The 23897-nt window shown below is 36.8% G+C and overlaps 1 protein-coding gene across 2 annotated transcripts; it reads right to left on the bottom strand.

Annotated features, from left to right (window-relative positions):
* Positions 1 to 1352: 1352 nt before the first annotated feature.
* Positions 1353 to 22100, bottom strand: LRIF1 (ligand dependent nuclear receptor interacting factor 1). 2 transcript variants are annotated; one of them, XM_012178334.5, is made up of 4 exons: positions 21589 to 22100; positions 6218 to 7727; positions 4793 to 5065; positions 1353 to 3913 (listed from the first exon to the last, which is right to left on the bottom strand). In XM_012178334.5, the coding sequence occupies exons 1-4, from the start codon at positions 21654 to 21656 to the stop codon at positions 3473 to 3475; spliced, it is 2292 nt and encodes a 763-aa protein (XP_012033724.1). In that variant the 5' UTR covers positions 21657 to 22100; the 3' UTR covers positions 1353 to 3472. The 2 variants fall into 2 exon arrangements, with proteins under 2 accessions (XP_012033724.1, XP_042108146.1); XM_042252212.2 differs by having other exon boundaries at positions 6218 to 7719; positions 21589 to 21601.
* Between the last annotated feature and the right edge of the window lie 1797 nt (positions 22101 to 23897).

Here is a 23897-nt window from a genome sequence, read left to right on the forward strand (position 1 = left end):
GAAGGTGGTTGGAAACACAATGTTGAAGTTCAGAGAAAAGTTCCTGTATATAGACGGTATTTCAATTCATGAGAACTAGATGAGACTATTGTAAGTGAACATAGGTATAAAATCAAAGACACACCAAGACTGAGCTGTATGTAACTTCAACATTAAGATATCATGAAGGAGGGGAAAAAATAACGAGAGACTAAGGAGGAGCAACCAGTAACGTAGCAGGAAATTAAGAATATGATGTCTTGGTAGCAAGAGTGAAGAGCAAATTTCAATGTTGTTGCTGTTCAGTCACTCAGTTGTGTCCAACTGGATGGAGAAACGAGAAACTGACTAAACAGGTACATGGAAACTCTTTGGAGCAACAGAAATATATCTTGCTTGGTATGTACATAAGTGTGTGTATCAGTTCAGTTGCTCAGTCATGTCTCTTTGTGACCCCATGAACTGCAGCACTCCAGGCTTCCCTGTCCATCACCAACTCCCAGAGCTTGCTCAAACTCATGTCTATCGAGTTGGTGATGCCATCCAACCATCTCATCCTCTGTCATCCCCTTCTCCTCCTGCCTTCAATCTTTCCCAGCATCAGGGTCTTTTCAAATGAGTCAGTTCTTTGTATCAGGTGGCCCAAAGTATTGGAGCTTCAGCATCAGTCCTTACAAATATTCAGGACAGATTTCCTTTAGGATGGACTGGCTTGATCTCCACGCTGTCCAAGGGAATCGCAAGTCTTCTCCAACGCCACAGTTCAAAAGCATCAGTTCTTTTGTGCTCAGCTTTACCGTCCAGCTCTCACACCATACATGACTACTGGAAAAGCCACAGCTTTGACTAGATGGACCTTTGTTGGCAAAGTAATGTTTCTGCTTTTTAATATGCTGTCTAGGTTGGTCATAGCTTTTCTTCCAAGGAGCAAGAAGTCTTTTAATTTCATGGCTGCAGTCATCATCTGCAGTGATTTTGGGGCCCAAGAAAATTGGGTCAAATTTCGATGACTTATAAAAACTGTCAAACACTCTAACAGGTCAGGTAATATAAAGACTAAGCATTGACCATTATATTTAGCAATATGTTGGTATTTGAAGACCTTGAGAAAAATAGCTTTAATGGAGTGGTAAAGATAAAACCCTAATTTGAGTGAATTTCAGAATGAGAAATAAGAGTTTGAGACCATTAGTTTTGATAAATTTTGAGAATTTTTCTCTAAAGAATTCAAGCTACGTTTCCATATTATGGAATTTATTATCAGAAGAAATGGGCGCTTGATAATTCCATGAGCAGCAAAACCTTAATAAAAGCAGAAAATATCTAAAGGACGAGGTAAAGTAAGAAAATGAAATGAAAATGGATGCAGTATGTCTATTAGAATGATTTTAGATGATTTTATTTAACAAATACTGATACATCGCTGTCAGGCACTATCCAAGGATTTATAAATACAATTCATTCTTTCTGATTCTCAAAATTTACCTGAGACTGCCCTTTTCCCAATCTTTAATTGTATTAAGACATGAGCCCACAAGTTCACCTTCTTCTCTGTTTAGTCTGTTTCCCTAAGTGAAGTTATTCAGACCCATGGCTTCAAATGGTATCTATTTACTGATAGCCTTTAACTATGTATCCCCAAGCTCCAACATTTAATATTTTAGCTTGATAGGAAAGTGAAATTTTAATATTTTGGATTGTTATTTGCAATTTTCCCACAATGGACATGTACTGCTTCTTTTTTTAAAACTTAAATTTTTTTTTTAAGGAGGTAATTAATTCATGAACTAATCTCCCCACAGATAGATAAGAAGACTGACAACTGACCACTGAATCTCGCAACATGGTAGTCGCTGGTGTCCTTAACAAAATCTAATATGGTAGAGTAGGGGGGGAAAATCTGCCTGGAATAATCTGGCAGTTCCTCAAAGTTAGGGTATGGCCCAGCAATTACACTCCTAGGTATATATCCAAGAGACTTAAAAACATTATGTTCACACAAAAACATATACCCAAACATTCAGGAAAACACAGCAATATAACATCCTAGTAGCCAAAGTGTACACAACCCAAATGTCCACAAACAAATGGATAAACAAGTATGGTATATCCATACAATGGAATATTAGCAATTTAAAAAATGAAGTATGAATACATGTGACAGCACAGATGAACCTTGAAAATATTAAACTAACTCAAAGAAATCAGACACAAAGGAAAACATACTGAATGGTTCATTCCATGCATATGACTGTCTAAACTATGCAAACTTATAGAGACAGAAAGTGTATTGGTGGGTTGCCAAGGGATGGGGAAAGAAGGGTCTGGGGAGTGATGGCTGATGAGTATGACGTTTTCTAGGTGGTAATGAAAATGATCTAAAATTAGATCATGTTGAAGGTTATACAACTCTGTGAATAACAACTGTACACTTCAAAAGGGTGAAACTTACAATATGCAAACTATCTTAATAAAGTTGTTACCAAAAAAAAAGGGGGCAGGAGAATCTAGTTGACACTCAGTTTGCATTTGTTTTATTCCCTCTCAGTATTTTCTGACTTTCTATTTTGTTGCCAATGTCCAGGTTTTATTTGACCTTATTTCCAGAATTTTATCATTTCTTAAAAATAACTTTTCCTCCTTCCCTGTAATCCCTATCTCTATGCCACTCTCAAACTCTCCAAGTCAAAGATAACCAGATATTAAAATGTCTGGCTCTATTAAGAAAAACTACACTTTACAATTTTAAAAAGTATTAAATGCGGCCATGTTCAGATTTACTTTTCACACAATCTTAGTCATATATTTACATATTTCAAAAAAGGGATGCATTTGCCTAGAGATAACATACCACTTTAAGCAAACAATACATTATATAGCCTGAATTCTAAAACCCATTTTGTATCATGTGAAATTACTTTGTAAAAGTTACAAAACAAACATCCCTCACTCTTGAAAAATGTTTGAATTTTTTAATAATGCTGCTATAATAATTTTCTTTCATGAAATTTAAGAAAAACAACAACAGTGAGTAGAAGGTATCGTCATTTTATGGGTAAAGAGACATATAAAGATACAAGCCCATTGGTAAAGCTAAGTTTTGAGCTGATTTCCTATCTTGGATTATATAATTTTAAAAGTACACAATAATTAACTATTGTTGGAATAACATCTGAGCAATTTAGCTAAACATACAAACAATAACAAATATTCAAACTTAGGGAATTCTAGTTGAAGTAATAGAAAAATAGAAAATTTTTCCTTCCAAAAAAAGGTATCTATAGACAAAGATTCAGATATCCTATGAGTTATTCATAAAAGTCAAATGTGAGTTAACCTTTTCTGTATTTCTTACATAAAATTTTACAATCAGCTGATGAAAAGACAACTTTTACATTCCAAAACACTTTCAGAATGTCCTATAACTAACTTAATGCAAAAGTATATGAAAAACACAGCTATTTCACTGATGCCTTTAAGAACAGCCATTTTACTATTTTTGATGCATCTTCTTACGCATTTCTTCAAGAGCAGCTTCTTTCTCTCTCAGCACTTGCTTAAGTCTTCTTATCTTTTCATCTCTAATGGTTTCTTCTAACTCTGGTGGTGTCATTGGGAAAATATCTTCAGTATAACTTTCATTAAAGGAATGGCTTTGTTCAAAAGCTGTACTTGAGCTCAATGTGCCTTTTGCTTGGTTTCCATGAGTACAGTGCTCTACCTCAGTTCTCTTTTCTTCTCTGGTTTTGTTGCAGTTTGTGAGGATGTTATGGTCTGACACATCTGAAGTTGGTAAAATACTGCTAATGAGCTGGGAACTGGTAACATTAGTTCCTCCATTTATAGTTGTGTTATTAACACTATTAGTTCTTCTCTTCTTTGGGTGATCCATCTTCTTAGTGGTTTTTGCTTTTCTTTTCTTATCAATACCCTGCTGCAATTTTGAGTAAGACATCAAAAGAAAAATATTATTGCTGAATATATACTGTGCTCTTGAATTTAAAAATATGTCCAATTACAAATATTTAGCCATTAAATTCAACTCAACAAAACTACTGAGAACTACAGGGAGAAAGTAATGTTTGTCACTGTATGGTATCAAAGTGAATGGCAATGTCCCAATGATACTCACTGAGAATAAATTGCCTATTTTCCTGCTTAAGTCAACTATCAGAAGCTATATTGATCTACTACAAAAGCCTAACAATCGTTTGTGAAGAGCCTAAGAAATAGAATTTAACATTTTTTTTTTTTCACCTGCACAGTAGGCATGTATGAAAGATTATCACTGGGAAAGGTTGACTGGTTTCTGATCTGAAGTTCAGAATATTAAAAAATAAGGAAGCATTTATAAGTAGAATGACAGTAGACAAAATTACAGGGATTTTTTGGTTCACCATTATTGTGTAGATTTCTCTTAAGGCTTATATTAAAAGCAATACTGTAGTGAATATCTACATGCTTATATTTTCCCTACATTTCTGTCATTTATTTTCCTTTTTAAATTTTTTTGGCCACACTGTGCAGCTTGAGGGATCTTAGTTCCCTGAGTAGGGATTGGGCCCTCGACAGTGTGAATGGCAGTCCTAACAACTGGACTGCCAAGGAATTCCCTAAACAACATTTTAATTAACTGGGGATATCTTTTTACCTGTGCATATCTTATTTTCTTATATGTTTTGGTATAATACATATAGACAATATTTGTAAGAACTATCATATTAATGCATAAGACTAAAAAATAAAAATCAAGAAAATTAATACATTCATGTATCTTTGGAGTACTTACAAAGGATACTTTAAAATCTATTACCTGTTTTCTCCCTTCCTCCTTCACTATAAACTCTGCCTCTTTGTAAGTTTCACTCTTCACCAAAGGGCTAAAGGAATCAAAACCTTCTCCAGAGCCCAACTGCTGAGCAATCCGAGTAAGGCACACTCTCAAATCTTTAGTGATACCAAATATCTTTTTAAGTTCAGCATCACTCTTCAGATATGACGCCTTATTGCTTCTTCGTTGAGAACTGTTCTTTCCATTTCTTTCTTGAGTAACTTTTTCTAATGTTGATGCCATCTCATTCTGGATCTGGAAATAGGAAAAGAAAACACACAAACAATACTGCCAATTACTTAAGCTATTTTATCACACTAGGAACTAATTACCTCATCTTACTTAAAATGCCATGCTTTAAAGTCCTAAATGGTTGGATTGCATTACTCTTACATTACTACCCACACTTGAAAAGCTGAACTTTACTGGGCAAAACCAAAATGCTCCCCTACGATTTTACTTTCTTGTACTAGCAAAGTAACAGGTAGTCAATTCTCAAACAAATGAAATGAGAATACAGACTAATAACAAGTTGAAAATAATCTATATGACATTATGTTGGAAATTATCATTTTTTGAAAAACCCTTATACCTTTAATCAATTGTACTTAATCAGAATTTACCTCCTTATATCCCTGGAGTTCAGTGAATTCTGTACAAAAGGGGAAAATACTGAGATTATTAGGTAGACCTCTAAGTACAAATATTTAGAGGTCACACATACACATATCTTAAGTAGAACTGAAATAATTACGTGGATATGTTGGGTAACTGAATGAGAAAGAAGGGCTAGAAAAAGGAAAAGGAAACGTATATTAAAAAAAACAATCAAGATGTTGATAAATTTTTTCCACATATGAATGAAAGGTGTTAATTAGTCAAGCCCTACCACTTCCACCATCTACCTAAAAAACTGCCAGATAGCTCCCTACCACAAAACAAACAAACAAATCTCAGCTCTCCTCTATGTGTAACATTAATCTCTTCATATACTAAAAGTAAGCTCTTAAATATATGTATGTACATGTACTTATGTGTACAAATATAAGCATGCATATACATATTTACACACATAATTTTACAAAGCTTTGAATTCACATTATCCTTCTCCAACTCTTCTGAATCTTGTTGCTCTGTGATTTGTTTGTTTAATTTTGCTTTGAAGATTTGGCATGCCAAATGATTCAAGAGAAAAATACTGTTTGGGCTTCATTACACTTCTCAAACATTTCCCTCAAATGAAAGCTTTGGCTTAAGCATTCACGTGTGTATGGTATGTATATGATGAAAAGGAGGATGGGAGAGGAGGGAAAAAGAGGTATCATAGATAACTAACTTTAAGAATCAAGACAGAAAATTTTTCTATATACATAAGATAAAAAGAACACCCTGACATGGGAAAATTACCTTTGGTTCTTGGTCTCTGAAAACACACTGTTGTGAAGTAACAGTTGTTGCATCAACAGAGGAACTTATTTTCTCTATGCTCTGGATGATATTTCCTTTCCTGGGGGCATTTTGTCCTGTACTAAATCCATCTGGTAAGACTGGCTGTGAGAATAAAGTCTTACTCTGCTTTAAGTAGTTAACAGATTGGTTCATACTATGTGGGTTTGGGGCAGAAAGAGATGGTTTCTCCACTTTCTTATTCTTCTCTGCCCTTAAATTGGCCATGGAAGCAAGCTGAGTATTTGAAACTGATTTTGTCTCCATCTGGGAAGATTTATTTTTAGCCAAAACAATATTTACAACCTCTCTGGATATTTCTGTGACTGGACTTGAACTCACTATCTGTGATGCATCTTTTCTTGGTGGAATATCAGAAGAAACTGAATTCTGTTTGTCAATTACTGATGGCAAAACATCTGTCCCCTTTTTAGCCAAGAGATAGACTTTCCCATTAAACATAACCAGAGCATTATCTTTAATAGGCATACTTTTGGATTGTGTCCCACTAGGACTGATGGTACTCAATGGTGGCATATTTACAGCATTATCTCCCAAATTTTTTCTATCTACAAAAGTTTTTAAAATCTTTGAAGCCACATTATTTGAAGATTTAACAGGAACAATAGATGGAGTGCAAGGCTGTAGATTTTCTTGAAAAATCCATTTCACTGGAGCAGCTTGAGAATGCTGACCACCTTTTAACTGTGTCTCTTTAGCAACATTCATTGGAATCTGTGTGGTGTTTAGTATCATTGGCTTTGCTATTTCTGTAACAGGTTTTGGGTAAATGTTTTGAAAGTTCTTGGTAACTACATTTTTCACTGTATTTACAGGAGATACATAAATAACAGTAGGTATTTGGGAGGGCTCAACTGTTCCTGAGGTACTTGTGGTGGCAGTTGCAAGTATCTTTTGCTGAACTGAAGGAGGCAATGATGACGCTGGTACAGATTTCACTTCAGCATGGGCTGGAATCTGTAAATGATGCCCAGAAGGCAAAACCGGAGACTTCACAGTCATTGGGAGACTCTGGGTATTTACTAAAATGTAAGATGAATCATTTTGTGTTGAAGAGGGAGAAACAGCAAATGTTTGCATGGTGAGTCCATCAATTTTCACACCATGACTCTGAACTTTAGAAACTGATGAAGTAAAATTTTCAGTTCCCACAGAAGTAACTCTAACTTTTTCTGCTGTATCTACTGTTCTTGTAAGAAAATAGTTTGAAGAACTGGCTGGCTGAAAAATGGGCAATTGAACTGATGCACTTGTGGAAGAGCTGGAAATCTGAGTCTGAAAAGTAACTTGAACTGGACTTCCTGTATTCCCTTTCAAAGCATCAGACATGACTGAAGATTGAACTAGTGGCATAAGATTTCCAGAGGAATTAGGAATTGGAAGTAATTGCAGAAGGTTTTTTCCATCCGAGCCAATCGTCTGAACTACTTGGTACATGCAGCCTGAAACACTTAAAAAAAGATTGAGTAAATAAATACAACATACTACATGGTATATACATTTTATTTAAAAACAAGTATTTGTAAATATTATTTTTTTAAAGTAAAAATTTATAAAATATAAGTATGTAACTTGACACTTTGAGTTTTCAAAGTGAAATACTGCAAAGGAAAGATTTTGAAGTAGAAGAGATAATCAAAGATATGGCGAGCTTTGATTTAGATCTTCTCATATGATTAGGCAATGCATATGAGATACTAGCATTTATTCCTAAAACTAAAAGTAGACTTTTCTAAGGTTTTATCTTGTATAAAATTTCACCTACTAGAATATGCTCCTCTTAAACCACGTATTCTCCCTTCTTCTTTTCCTTAAATTCTTTCTTCTAGTCCTTCTTCTTTACTCTTACTGACCATGATTCTCATTTTACCTCCATTTATGTCATTCTATTTCCCTTGTTCTTTTCTTTCCCTAGCTAATCTGTTCTGTATTCTTCCGACTGATAATGACAAGTTCTACTGTCAGCTATTATTTTGCTCAACACATCTCTTAAGATACCACCTTCATGCATCACATGTCTGGAGACTAAACTGAGTTACTCATGTAGGAAGCGGATTCTTCTTTGATTTCAGTATGTTTGACATTTAGTACTAAATAGCTCTTGGTATGGCAATTACTCATATTAGGTTCAACTGTCAATCCATATTTTAATAGCAACATCATTTCAGCTGAATGGCTTTCAATGAATATGGAATATGAACGACATCATTCCCTGTAAACTATCAAATACACTGGAAGTCAGTATTTCTTTTTAACAGCCTATTTTGATCCTGATAGTTATTAGCTACTACTTAGCACAGGTTGTCTGATTTTAAAGAAAAAATAAATACATACCAGTATCAGATTATATAATCAATTATCTGTAGATTAGTTAAATGCAGACAACTAAAGCTATATACCTAAAACCAACCTTCAGCTCTTGGAATACTAAACCCTTAGTATGGGAATCAGAGTCATCACACATGCTATTAGTTATTAATTAGTTATTCTTCATCCACCCATGTAACTTAAAGTCTCAACATAAATGATATTTCCCAGAAGATACATCCTCTGGCCACTTTTAACTACCCTTGCTCCTCCTTCATAATTAATAACATTACATCTATTAATGTTCTTCATGGAATATATATATCACAAGTTTTTACCATATCTTAATTTTTTTTCACCAGTTTATGTACTGTCTCTCATGCTAAATTCTCGCAATATGGGTATGGAGTCCATGTCCTACACAGTTAACACGGCCTTATAAGATCAGATGAAAAAAAATTAAGAATGAAAAATAATGAAATAATAATTAGAATTCTCAGTAGTCTAAAGGTATGTTTTACTACCTAAAGGTGTTTTTTAAGCCTCAGGTATTAATACAAATCAAAGTAAAAAATTCTATGCAGTACACAAACTAAGAATGCTTAAAAAAATTTTTTTTTTTTAAATCACAAATATTTTGTGATATGTAAAAACTATGAATTTCAAAGTCACTGATGGACAGGGAGGCCTGGTGTGCTGCGGTTCATGGGGTTGCAAAGAGTCAGACATGACTGAGAGACTCAACTGAACTGATCCATAAATAGTTTTATTAGTACAGTCACCCCTACTTTTTATGTACTGTACATGGCTGTTCTCATGCTACAACAAGAGTTCAGTAGTTGCAGCAGAGATTATATGGCCTATATAGCCTAAGTATCTACTATCTAGCCCTTTATAGAAAATGTTTGCTAGCTTCCAATGTAGTTCAACCCACAATCCCTAAAAGAACTTAAACTGTTGAGTTCATGAATATGTAAATAGGCAATTATCATTGAGATGATGATCTATTTGTATGACAACAAACATGCTTACTCCTTTCTTAAAACATTTTCTTCCTAAGGCTTCCTAGATACTATATTCTTCTATCTTTGTAGTGGTTCCTGAGTTTTCTTTGCCAACTCCATCCTTGAATCAGCCTTAAAATGTTGGAATTCAACAAAGTTTAAAGTGAACTCTTCCTACTCAATAAGCTTTGCCCCACATGATTTATTTTATATACATGACTTAAATTACCATTTATATATCAACAATTCAAATATTTATATCTTAGCTCTTTTGAGTCAGATTTGTATGTCCAACTTCCCTCTTGACATTTCCATTCACAATCGCAAATGCACCTAAAACTAAACAGTCTTTTCCAGCGTTCTTCCTTCAGTAAATGGTATCCCAACTATCTTAGATGCCTAAATCTAAGTAAGTAATTCCAGCTTTCTAACCATATGTATCCAACCTATCTCAAAATCCTATTGATATTATTTCCTAAATTTCTCTTGATCTAGTCAACTGTTTCCAAATCAATTGTTTCCACTCCAGTCTCTCTGGCTTGGTCTGTTATAGTAGCTTAACAACCAATCTTTTCTTCAGTCTATCGTCTTCTCTTCAAATTACTTAGCACTCTTAAAGCTGGCTGGTCCTTCCCTACTTAAAATGTTTCATCAACTTCCCACTTTCTCTGAGTGGTAAAAAGGAAACCAAGAGATTCTGAGGAAATTGAAGACAAAGGAAGAAAGAGTTTCAAGAAAACTGGGTAATTCCACTGAAAGTTTCTGAGAGACCAAATCAAAGGCAGATTACAAATGTATACAGAAACTACTGGCATAAGGATCACTGATGGCATTAAAGGGCAGTTTTGTGTGGAAAGAAGTTGGTAGGAGTGAATATGAAGAAAGAATATGAAAACAGCAAGGATAGATAACACTTTTATGAACTTTGGATGTAAAGGGAAAGAGAAAAACTGGCAAGTAGCTGGAAACTAAATGAGGTCAAAGAGGAGATTTTTTTTTTTTTTTTAATGTTAGGTAAACTAGAGCAGCAGTCCCCATTCTTTTTGGCACCAGGGACTAGTTTCATGGAACACAACTTTTCCATGAACCAGGGTGGGGGGATAATTTCAGGATGATTCAATCACATTACATTTATCATGCATTTTATTTCTATTATTATTATATCAGTTATTACATCAGCTCCACCTCAGACCATCAGGCATTAGATCCGGAAGCTGAGGATCTCTGAATTTGAGCATGAGTATTCACGTGAGTCACCAAAAGGAAGAGACTGGAAATAAAGGAGAAAGAGGGATAATTAATAATGTAAAGTTTAAAAGGAGGTAGGAAATTGAGACCACAAGTCAGATGAAGAGACTAAACCTTAAAGAGACCTGGGGAAGTGTCTCTTTTCATTGGAAAAGAGGATAGGTACATTTGGAGGTAAGTTTAAAGCTTTGGCATTACAAGGTTGAGGTAATTCTGATCTAGTGACTTTTATTTTCACTGTGAAATAAGGAAGTAACATCATTTGTTAAGAAGAGCAAAAATAGGGAGAGATTTAAAGAAATCGAAAACACAAAAATTCTCAAATAGCCAAAGCAATCTTGAGAAAGAAGACTGGAACTGGAGGAATCAACCTACCTGACTTTAGGCTCTACTACAAAGCCACAGTCATCAAGACAGTATGGTACTGGCACAAAGACAGAAATATAGATCAATGGAACAAAATAGAAAGCCCAGAGATAAATCCACACACCTATGGACACCTGATCTTTGACAAAGGAGGCAAGAATATACAACGGAGAAAAGACAATCTTTTTAACAAGTGGTGCTGGGAAAACTGGTCAACCACTTGTAAAAGAATGAAACTACAGTGGCACCCCACTCCAGTACTCTTGCCTGGAAAATCCCATTGACAGAGGAGCCTGGTGGGCTGCAGTCCATGGGGTCGCAACTTCACTGTCAGTTTCACTTTTCACTTTCATGCATTGGAGAAGGAGATGGCAACCCACCCCAGTGTTCTTGCCTGGAGAATCCCAGGGATGGCGGAGCCTGATGGGCTGCCGTTTATGGGGTCGCACAGAGTCGGACATGACTGAAGCGACTTAGCAGCAACTTAGCAGTAGCAGAACACTTTCTAACACCATTCACAAAAATAAACTCAAAATGGATTAAAGATCTAAACGTTAAGACCAGAAACTATTAAACTCCTAGAGGAGAACATAGGCAAAACACTCTCTGACATAAGTCACAGCAGGATCCTCTATGACCCACCTCCCCGAATATTGGAAATAAAAGCAAAACTAAAAAAATGGGACCTAATTAAAATTAAAAGCTTCTGCACAACAAAGGAAACTCCAAGGTGAAAAGACAACCTTCAGAATGGGAGAAAAGAATAGCAAATGAAGCAACTGACAAAGAATTAATCTCAAAAATATATAAGCAACTCCCAAAGCTCAATTACAGAAAAATAAATGACCCAATCAAAAATGGGCCAAAGAACTAAACAGACATTTCTACAAAGAAGACATACAGATGGCTAACAAACACATGAAAAGATGCTCAACATCACTCATTATTAGAGAAATGCAAATCAAAACCACAATGAGGTACCATTTCACGCCTGTCAGAATGGCTGCTATCAAAAAGTCTACAAACAATAAATGCTGGACAGGGTGTGGAGAAAGGGAATCCTCTTACACTGTTGGTGGGAATGCAAACTAGTACAGCCACTATGGAGAACAGTGTGGAGCTTCCTTAAAAAACTGGAAATAGAACTGCCTTATGACCCAGCAATTCCACTGCTGGGCATACACACCAAGAAAACCAGGAATTGAAAGAGACATGTACCCCAATGTTCATCGCAGCACTGTTTATAATAGCCAGGTCATGGAAGCATGGAGAAGGCAATGGCAACCCACTCCAGTACTCTTGCCTGGAAAATCCCATGGACGGAGGAGCCTGGTAGGCTACAGTCCATGGGGTCGCGAAGAGTCTGACATGACTGAGAGACTGCACTTTCACTTTTCACTTTCATGCATTGGAGGAGGAAATGGCAACCCACTCCAATATTCTTGCCTGGAGAATCCCAGGGACAGAGAAGCCTGGTGGGCTGCCATCTATGGGGTCGCACAGAGTCAGACACGACTGAAGTGACTTAGCAGCAGCAGGTCACGGAAGCAACCTAGATGTCCATCAGCAGACAAATGGATAAGAAAGCTGTGGTACATATACACAATGGAGTATTACTCAGCCATTAAAAAGAATACATTTGAATCAGTTCTAATGAGGTGGATGAAACTGGAACCTATTATACAAAGTGAAGTAAGCCAGAAAGAAAAACACCAATACAGTATACTAACACATATATGTGGAATTTAGAAAGATGGTACCAATAACCCTGTGTGCAACACAGCAAAAGAGACACAGATGTATAGAACAGTCTTTTGGACTCTGTGGGAGAGGGTGAGGGGTGGGATGATTTGGGAGAATGGCATTGAAACATGCATAATATCACGTGAATTGAATCGCCAGTCCAGGTTTGATGCATGATACTAGATGCTTGGGGATGGTGCACTGGGATGACCTAGAGGAATGGTATGGGGAGGGAGGTATGAGGGGGTTGCAGGATGGGGAACACATGTACACCCGTGGCAGATTCATGTTGATGTATGGCAAAACCAATATAATATTGCAAAGTTAAACACACACACACACACACACACACAAATACAATATGAGAAAAACTTAGCTAGGGGAAAAAAAAAAAGAAAAAAGATGCAAAAACAGTCTTTTAGCAAGAATAAGCTGACTTTAGAAAATATCAGCATCATCAGACACTGTAAATGGCCCAGAGAGATAGGTAACGATCATTAATTTACAGTGATAGCAACTGTACTGGTTAGTCTCCTTGTTTTACCAGGTATAGCCAAAGAGAAAGTGTTATCACTAAGTTCATCCAAGGTTGCAGTGGCTTCAGAAGGGTGTAACAAAAATCAAAGAGGAGCAAATGATTTTAGGGTATTGAAAATTTTTTTCAAATAATGAAATGTAGAATCTCTTCAGGATGGGATGAAAATGAGAAGATAAAAGGCTAACATCTAGGGAGAAAGGTGCTTCCCTGGTGGCTCAGATAGTCAAGAATCTGCCTACAATGCAAGAAAGCCGGGTTTGATCCCTAGATGAGAAGACCTAGAGAAGGCAATGGATACCCACTCCAGTATTCTTGCCTGGAGAACTCCCCAGACAGAGGAGCCTGGCAGGCAGCAGTCCATGATGTTGCAAAGAGTCGGACGTTACTGAGCAACTAACATTTTCATTTTTTCACTTTCATAGGGAGAAAATAAAGGGAATGGACTGAAGGGCCAGATAAAAAAGTCAGCGTGGGAGTACTTAAAACAACTAAGCTAAAACACAGAAACTGGTGTTTGGAAAGCAGGATGCCTAAAACCAAGAATTTTGTAAATGCAGCAATTTCATCTGATAACAACAACTACAGAAGTGGATTGATGGTGATAGAATGGAGAAAACATTGAAGAAACAGATCTATGAACTGAAAGACCAGGTGACAAAAGAGATTACTCATATAGATGCTGAAGTCATTTGGATTAGAGAGATGATTAGGATGTGGGTGCTTACATTCAGTGACAGGAAGTTGGTACATTTGTTAATGAACCACAGTTAAAACCATCTACCAACTTTCTGTTGCTGATACGCTAGAAAGTTGACTTGAAGCTCACTGTCTTCTGCAATCTATTTTTTTCCCCCATATTCTACTACACCTTATTTTCAAAGATTATAAAATATGTCCTCACATTTAAATCTGGCTTACTCTGTCTTCATTTCCTAGGTGCTCTCTGCTGAAGCTAACATTGGTAGCTAATTATCTCCCTATCTGGAACTTCTTCCTAACACCGTTTCCATTGTGTACAGTATTTCTTTTGTCTTTCTTACTGTTCTATTTCGTATTAATTTTCTGCATTTTAAGCATCCAATTATGACTACTCCTGAAAGTACAGTTCTTGACTATTTTTCTTTCAAGACATTCCTTTGTAAATCAACCATACTTCAATTAAAAAAAAAAAACTTTTTAAAGGCATTCTTCCATAAAGACTGCATCAAGGTAACAGTTCAAAGCTTCATCTATTATCTCGAATTATCTCCTTTGCAATAATGACTCTATTATTTATCTCTATTTATTCCTATTCCTTAATATTTATCTCAATTCCATATTTGTACTGTCTGACCAAATATTTTCACTTTTAAAACCATTAAAGTTAAAATTACTCTGTATTGAAAACTAATACTTTCTTATCATCCAGTCATGTGTCAGCATATTATTTTCCAAATCACTTAGGTCTTAAAATACCTAGTCAGCTCCATCTTTACCACTCTCCTTATTCACCTTTAATTCACTAAAAATACCTTGTATAGATACCTAGATACCTACAAAGGATAAACATACAATAAATGTATACTGAATGGATCACCAAGTCCATATTTTTCCCCTTTTTCTAACATATCTTTGTCATATTCTCTCTCTTCGTCTTCGCTACTTCTACTTCCTAGATCAGACCTGTATCACCTTGTGTCCTGTCCTCATTATCTCATTCCTATATTTTTTGGCTTTGACTTTTAACCTAGATTGCTTGACTGAAGCCATTATTATCATGTATCTCTAGCAGACTAAATCACTGTTTTCATCCTGTTACCTTCTTGCTCAAAGTTTCAGTAATTCATGACTGCCAATTCAGTTTAATGTTAAAATCATCTACAACCTAGTCCCAACAAATCTCCTATAACATCTCAACATAAAATCTCTGGTCTTATCATAAAGGTCTCTACTATTCTGGATTGTCCCATGTACAATATTTACTCTATTAAAGTTTTTTTTTTTCTTCTCTAACAATTTAAAACAGTTATAAATTGAGGACCAATCCATTTTCTCTATGAAATATCTCCTAGACACTCAAACTCACATTAATCTCTCCCAACTTGGAATCCCTAAAGCACTCTTGTTGTTGCCATTAATGCTGGGAGTTATATAATGCCTTCTGTATTGTCTTTAATCTATTAGCTAATTTTTAAAAATGAGTAAACTATTGTCTTCCTCAGTAAGGCTGAAACTCCTTATGGTCACGGACTATATCATTTATTTTGTAATTGTTCTTCCAATAACTAGCACAGAAGGCCCTAACAAAATTATATAAAAAATAACACAACTCTTTGAAATATTTCAAACATATTAAAATGCCTCAACACCTGTATTGTTTAGTTAATGTATTTCATCTGTCAGTAATATCTGACTAACAGTTTAGAAGTTTCAACAGAACAGAATCCATGCTTTTATAATTAATTATTTGCATAGTGGAAAACACATTTTGGACCTCCCTCGTGGCTCTGATGCTATGGAATCTGCCTGCTATGTAGAAGACCTGGGTTTCATCCCTGTGTCAGGGAAATCCGCTGGAGAAGGAAATGGCAACCCAACTCCAGTATTCTTGCCTGGAGAATTCCATGCATAGAGGAGCCTGGCAGACTACAGTCCAAGGGGTCCCAAAGAGTGGGACATGACTGAGCAACTAACATGTAGTCTTTTAAGGGCTTCCCAGATGGCACTAGTGGTAAACAACCTGCCTGCCAATGCAGAAGACGTAAGAGTTGCAGGTTTGATCCCTGGGTCAGGAAGACCCCCTGGAGGAGGAAATGGCAACCCATTCCAGTATTTTTGCCTGGTGAATCCCATGGACAGAAAAATCTGGCCAACTATAGCCCATAGGGTCACAAAGAGTCAGATATCACTGAAGTGACTTAGCACACACGTAAACACATTTTAATTAGCACAGTAGTTAAGCAAATCACACAGGCTTCCAACAGGTCATTCACATACTTTATTATATGACCCTTGTATTCGTTTTATAAAAAATATTTATACTATACAAACTCTTTTAAAATCGAATCCAGAGTTTTTCCCTCTTTTTCACTTCCCCTCAAAAAACGGATGGAAAATACAGTCTCTTCTATGTCAGTATATCAGTAGAGATTTATATGATCTGCCAGAGACCTATTCATATCTATGTTCTCTAAACCTAATAGAGCAACTGGCACACTGTTAACAATATTAGCTAAACTGAATCCTACAAGCTGTAATTTTTTAAAAAATCCATGATTTCCTAATAATAAATGGAATGAGTTACAAAGATTAAACTGAAATGCAGAATGCTAAGGAAAGAAGTGATAAACCAGGATGAAATTCATACTTCTTCAATCACTATACATTTTTTTCAGATACAGAAGAGACATTCCATTTAACATAATAAAGATTATATTCTTCTAGCTAAAGTTAGAACTAAAACTAGAGCCAGATTTTGCATCCCATGCTCTGGTTAGGCCACTTAAACAAAGAATAATCAACATGCTAATTACTTTAAATCAATTAGGATTTGAACTGAGAAATTACATTGGAAAGTTATAGTTTAAGACTTTAAAAGAGAACAGAGAAATGCATTAGAAGATTACTGGCTTCTAATCCTAGCTCTCCTAATTATTAATTGACTTTGGTAAACTTACTTAATTTCTTCAAATCTCTCTTTATTTGTAAGTTTTGTTATAACTGGTTGAGATCCTGATAAGCTCCCAATACATGCTAGATATCATCTTCCATTAAAATATTATAGTTGCTGTCCAAGATAAAGTAAATGAATCAGGTAATCTTTTGAAAATGTGAAAACTTTAATAAAAGATATTAAATAAACACTATATAACTTTTGACATTTTTGACTTTTCATTTTGAATGAAGCATTTACAGATTTGATACGGAATCATAAAAATTTTGCAGGTTAGGACTTTTCTGATGGTACAGTGGATAGGAGTCCTCGTGACAATGCAGGGGATGCAGGTTTGATCCCTGGTCCGGGAAGATTCCCCACATCACAGGTAGCTAAAGCCCACGTGCCACTATTGAGTCCATACTCTAGAGCCCGTGAGCCACATCTAATGAGCCCCTGTGGTGTAACTACTGAAAATGATGTGCCTAGAGCCTGTGCTCAGCAACAAGAGAAGTCAACACAATGGGAAGCTTGTGCACCATGACCCAGAGTATCCCCTGATCACTGCAACTAGAGAAAGCCCATGCTCAGCAACAAAGACCCCGTGCAATCAAAAATAAATTATTTAAAAATTTTTTTGTAGGTTAATAAACATTTTGTAGATAATTTCACAAAATTTTCGACTGCTAAGAGATTTTTTCCAACTTATTCTCTATGATTATTATGACAATCTCGGTATTATTCTCTATTATGCACACACATAATATATACAAGTATATAATGTAGTAACATATATGATAATATATTTCACATGACATCATATGCATAACAGATATTGTTATAAACAGTTGTCATTAACTCTAATCCTAATAAACAGTCCAACAAGGTAGGTACTGCCATTCCCATTTTATAGTTGAGAAAATGGAAGTTTAGTAATATTAAAGAACGTATTCAGAATGACATGCTTTCTTGGGCAATCCCATTCACTCTTTTGTATTTACTTTAGCATAACCTCAATATAATATAGTCCTCAAAATTCATGCATAAACTGAGGTATTAATGAGAAATAGATTTCATTTAACCAGTATAGTATGTCTCTCTCTCTCGTACACACACACACTCAAATCACATAAACAAAGATAATAACACACAGTACAAAACTACATGCACATCAAACTGACAAGGGAACATTTTATAACCAAACCAAGTCCCCTGCTGAGGACACCCATTTAGTTCCCTATTTAAGAACAAAGGGTCAAAGGCGGATAGAAGCCAACTGCCAATCACATGGCATCCTAACTCTTATTATTGTGGGATATATTATCACAGGCTTTTATTATAATTCTTCTAAGCTGATGACTCACAAGTCTCTTTGTGAACTCTGACTCTCAAATTTCCAGCTTTGATTCTACCTGAATTTCAGATTCAAATATCTCACTGATTGCTTTCTTGGCGTATTCCTCATCTCAATTAATTTGCCAGTATCTGCCCAGAAAACTGGCATCATAATTGACCCACTTTTCTTCATACCAATTCACTGACAAGATCTGCCCATTTGCCCTTCTTTATTTCTTCGAATCCAACCCTTGCTCTACATTCTAGCACAGGCTTTCAGAATCTCTGAAAGGACAACTGAAATACAATCTTTATTCGTCTGACTCGGCACCTCAAATCCACAGTCATCAGTTACCTAAAATGACACGTGACTGTAACAGTTCCTTTCTTAAAATCCTCAGAAGGGTCTCCAATGGAGAGAAGTCTAATCTCTTCATCAAATCCTTATGAGCTATCTAGTTATCCTGCTTGTAGTATAGACTCAAACAATAAATATCAATTACTAGTAATACATCATACTGCGTTTTTAAAAAATATCAATTTCCTCTGCCTGGGTATAGGCATTCATCATTTAATTGGACAGCTAATACTTAATATTCCCCAACTCGGCCACTCCAGAAACCTTTCCCACAATTTCCTTTCTCTATGCCCTCACAGGATCATCCTGTACATATTATTATTAACAAATGTATTATGTTATAATTCCCCCTAGATGTTAATGTTTTTCATGGGCATGGTCCATAGCCTATTCTTCAATCAGTCTCTCCATTTGGTACAGTCTGTCACACAGTAGGCACTCAGTGAACAGCTTTTAACCAAATGTTTTAACTATACTAAGTGATGAACTAGAACATGAATCTAGGTCTCTGTAACTATCTTCTTTCTCCAACTCTACCAAGGTCTTTGTACCTCAACTGTACCATTCTGACTCCAGCTTTGCTCTTTACATATACAGTCCAAATCTAAATAAACTTAATGCCTACTATCACAGATATCTTCCAGATTTCTCCTTTGTACTATAAGATTAAATTTGGGTTTTACATTTTATACCCTGCTGAATTAGAGAGATACTTTTAAAGCAATCAACATTCTGTATCACATTACTGAAAGCTTTTACAGCAGGAAAGAGGTAACTCAAGAAAAATGCAAGTATCCATAGAAAATAAGAAAATCATATAACCATTTTAAGCTTATAAAAATGATTTTACAATAAAAATATTATCAGATATATAAGACCATGAAGCTTCCAAAAAACTAAAGAGCTGACATTAATCCACGTATTTACAAAAGTATCTTTGAATGTCCTGCAGATTAATTATAAAACAACAGAATCAAATATGCAAACAGTAACCAAAATAAATGTCAAAGAGCTTCAGAAAGGCATCTGGCAAATGTCCCAAATACGTGATTTAAAACCTCAAGGATTTGAAGAAAAATGCATTCAAAGATGATAAAAATAACGCCTAAACCAGCGAGTTAATTAACTCCAAACAATTGATAAATGTAGAAAACATAATTCAATTTGCAATGTTTTAAAATATAGCCAAAAGTAGAAACAGGATAATAAAGTACACAATAAACAAAAAGTAAGGTTCTTACTCTAATTTCCGGTATTTAAAAAGAATGAAACCCTAAAACAAATTGTATTAAACTAGGATAAATCAAACGTTAGCAAATATACAGGTATTGAAACAAGATAGAAGAAATCAGCAACCATTAAAGACTAGCTCCATTTTTGCGTATCCATACAAGGCACTATCTGACTTTCCTCTCAACTTCCACCAAAAATAAACCAACAAAAAACGTACATGCACAAAAGCTGGCTCTTGTTCTGACCTGAAATACAATGGCTCCTTCTTGGCAGTTTTCAGTGCAGTTTTAGGTAATCACTTTTGATGACCATTTCATTTTAGATTATTAAGCATGCTTTTTAAAAGTGTTTATCACAATCAGGTTTCATATCTACTCATAACTACCTACTTCCTGGGCTAAAATTTTTACAGAAGTAAAATCGTATCCTTAAAATTATAATAGCTAACATTTAAACAACGCTTTTCTATTTTTACTGCACTAAGTATTTTAGTATATTCATTCTTTTAATCCTTAAAATACCTCTGGGTGTTCTTACTTACAGACTGGAAACCAAGTCACGGCCTCACAAATAGTAACTAGCAAATCAAGGATTAAACGTAGTGATACTGGTTTTCTTCAAACATAAATGCTCTTCCATGATTTTTACATCTCCATTTCTATGATTTCTTCTTCACATTTTCTTCTACAAGGACTCAACCTTTTTTCTCACCACTTATTAGATACTCACAAACCATGGATAGTTTAACTTAAAATATTCTACCTTAGCTTACAATTTTGTTCGTTTTATTTCATCTTGAATAATGTTTAAAAAAAATGAGTTAGTGATACACTATTGCCTAAATTTACAAACAAGTGTCTAAGAAGTACAGCAATCTACCTCTGACAAATGTAGTTCCTCTACATACACATCCAATTCGAGATGGCATTCTCATTATACCTTCTTCAAATATGCTGTTCCAAAGGATTTTACATGATAATTCCTCTTTCATTTTTTAATATCTTCAAATAAAGCTATCATTTGAACAAATTTAAAAAAATTGATTCCCTTATTCTAAAACAACTTTTCAGTTTCTATATTATCAATTACCAAAAACAACAACAACCTTTCCTTCCCACAAACTCTTACATTACAGATATTTTCCCTGACGATCCAGCGCCACCTGTGCTGCATTTGCTAATTCGCTCTCATTGCTGCGTGTTTTTCTGCGAGTGCGCGAGAATCTTCCAGAAGGTTTTGGTCATACAGGCGCGCCGGCCATGTTGATTTTCCTCTCCCATGGAGATCTACTCTGTCAGCCTATGAAATTCAGACGATGGAGTCCTGCGGCGCCAGGGCAGAGGCTGACTGCGTCAGACTCTGAAGGGGGACGTGCGCTAAGAGCTCTAAGCGCCAAACTGCCGCGCACTTTCCCTGGAATGCTCACACAGAGGGATCAAAGGCGTCTGAATTGCAGAACGTCAGGAAACGACGGCTGACTCGACATCCTGCTAAGAGACAGGAGAGGGGCCGCCGGGTCGAGGGAGATTAGAAACCGGTACTTACCAATGCGAGGCGTTGCCTGACTTTTCCTCTGTAGGTTTCAAGAAGACCTTCTGTGGGTTATTGGACATTTTATAGGGTTGGGAGGGGCCAATACATCCAGGAAAGGGGGCAGTGTCGGGGCCGAGGTCCTCCAAGGGAAGAGAACGAGAGCGAGAGCGAGAGCGAGAGAATGTTGGGCTGGAGTTGTCCCGGAGCACAGAGGGGTTCGAAGCTGAAAGGAGAGAGACGGCAGGCTCTCTAGAGGGCGTATCCTCAGGCTCCGGAGGGAGGCGGCGTAGCCACCAAAAACCGGAAGAGTAGAAGAGACTGAAGGGGCGGTTCCGTCTCTAGCCTCTCAGAGAAGGGTCTCGAGTCTCCACCCACTCAGCGCCAGGGACTTCGCTCCAGAGCCGCCCGGAGTCAGCGCTGGAGGCGTGGCCTTAGTGGCACCGCCCCTATGGATGCCGGGTCAGCCGTGAACAACCGAGCCAGCAGGGCCCGACCGACCCCGCCCACCAAAGCCGCCAGCTAGCAAAGCTCAGCCTGCCAGCTTCCGCTATCGTCACATCCGGTCACCAAGATGACTGGCTCGCTAGCGCCCCGCCCTTATACTGCGATCCAATCAAAGGTGCTGTCTGCCATCTCTTCTTCCGGATCAAGGAACGAATCGCAGAAGAAAATTCTCCAGATGCCTACGCAAAATAAAATGTTTCCGGGGCAATCGCAAATTTCCTCCCTTTGTATTTGCCGCTGGTCTGTTTTCTTTTCCGCCCGTGCTTTAAAAGACATTGGAGGGCTCTTTCGGAGTCATATGAACTTACGGAGTGAGAAAATTTTAAGACACCTGCCTGTGGCAAGCGTCTGTTTTATTGCTACTTCCTGAGGGTTTCTCGGGTTTTATTCTCTTACTTAAAGGTTTGCCTCGAGACTTAAATCTACGCTCTCCCTCCACCCCTTAATACTCGCTGGAAATAACACTGTCATATAGTTTCTTCATTCCCTAAAAGTTTCGTTTCTTGTATTGAGTTACTTTTTGGCATCTTTACCTGAATCTCCAGAGAAATACTTGGCAGATGTCTCTTGATTACTGTTGTTAAGTCTCTTATCTGAGAAACGGGTTGAGTCTTTGGCTTCAGCTGGGACTAGGACGAAGTTGTGGGAGGAGTGGTTTAAAAGATCTAGTTTTATTAGCTACCAGCAGTAAACATGTAAACAGGCTCATACTGTTCAAATTTAGGAGACTAATGTATGGTAGCTAAGTTAAAGGTTTATTTTGGTCTTTTAGAAATGCTGGTTAGTCATTCTCCTAACTCGTTAATGAAATGATGAAAGATCTTGACGTCTCGATTATCATAGAGTAATACTTTTAAACTACTATTCACTCTTTGGTAAAGATTAATTTTGACGATATCGAATCCTGTGTGTGTGAGTGGTATTTATCTTTCAGCCAAATATTCCCATACTAAAGAGGAGGCAGAGAGTTGAGCCCTTTTTACTATCTTGGTTTTGATCTTTATCTTCCTCCTGTCTGTGAGACTTCCCTGGTGGCTCAGACGGTAAAGCGTCTGTCCGCAATGCGGGAGACCTGGGTTCAATTCCTGGGTTGCGAAGGTCCCCTGGAGAAGGAAATGACAATCCACTCCAGCACTCTCGCCTGGAAAATCCCATGGACGGAGGAGCCTGATAGGCTACATCCCATGGGGTCGCAAAGAGTCGGACACGACTGAGTGACTTCACTTCCTGTCTGTGAAAGCAAAATTACTTAAATGAGTTGCTCATTCTTGGCTTGTTTCATTTTTCTCACCACTCATTTCTTAACTTTTGCGTTTCTTAACTTCTCATATCCATCAGTACTTCTCATAAATGAAGCTCATTGTCACAGATTGGGTTCCCTGGGAGGCAGACTCTTCAGATGGACTTTGGTGGGCAGGACGTTTATTAGGGATCAGTGTCTGTGGAAGGAAGGCATGTTGTTTAGCTGTAAGTCCTGTTGGATTCTTGGTGACCATGAACTGTAGCCCGACCTGTCTCCTCTGTCCATGGGATTTCCCAGGCAGGAATGCTTTAGTGGGTTCCCATTTCCTTCTCTAGATGATCTTCCCTACCTGAAAACCCAAGTCTCCTGCACTGGCTAGCAGATTCCTTATCATTGAGTCACCAGGGAAGCCTAGAAAGGAAGAAGGGAGCAAAGTTGGGCAAAGGGAGAAATTAGGTTGTGATGCCCAGTCTTAACAAAGGCCTTAGAGAATCCCACATAGAGCTCTAAAATTAAGATGAACTTTTGAAGCCTTCCCAAGTGGGATTCAAGCTTTGCCAGGGAAGGGTGCATG

This window comes from Ovis aries, chromosome 1, assembly GCF_016772045.2.
Source record: "Ovis aries strain OAR_USU_Benz2616 breed Rambouillet chromosome 1, ARS-UI_Ramb_v3.0, whole genome shotgun sequence".
In the NCBI taxonomy this organism is placed as follows: Eukaryota; Metazoa; Chordata; class Mammalia; order Artiodactyla; family Bovidae; genus Ovis; species Ovis aries.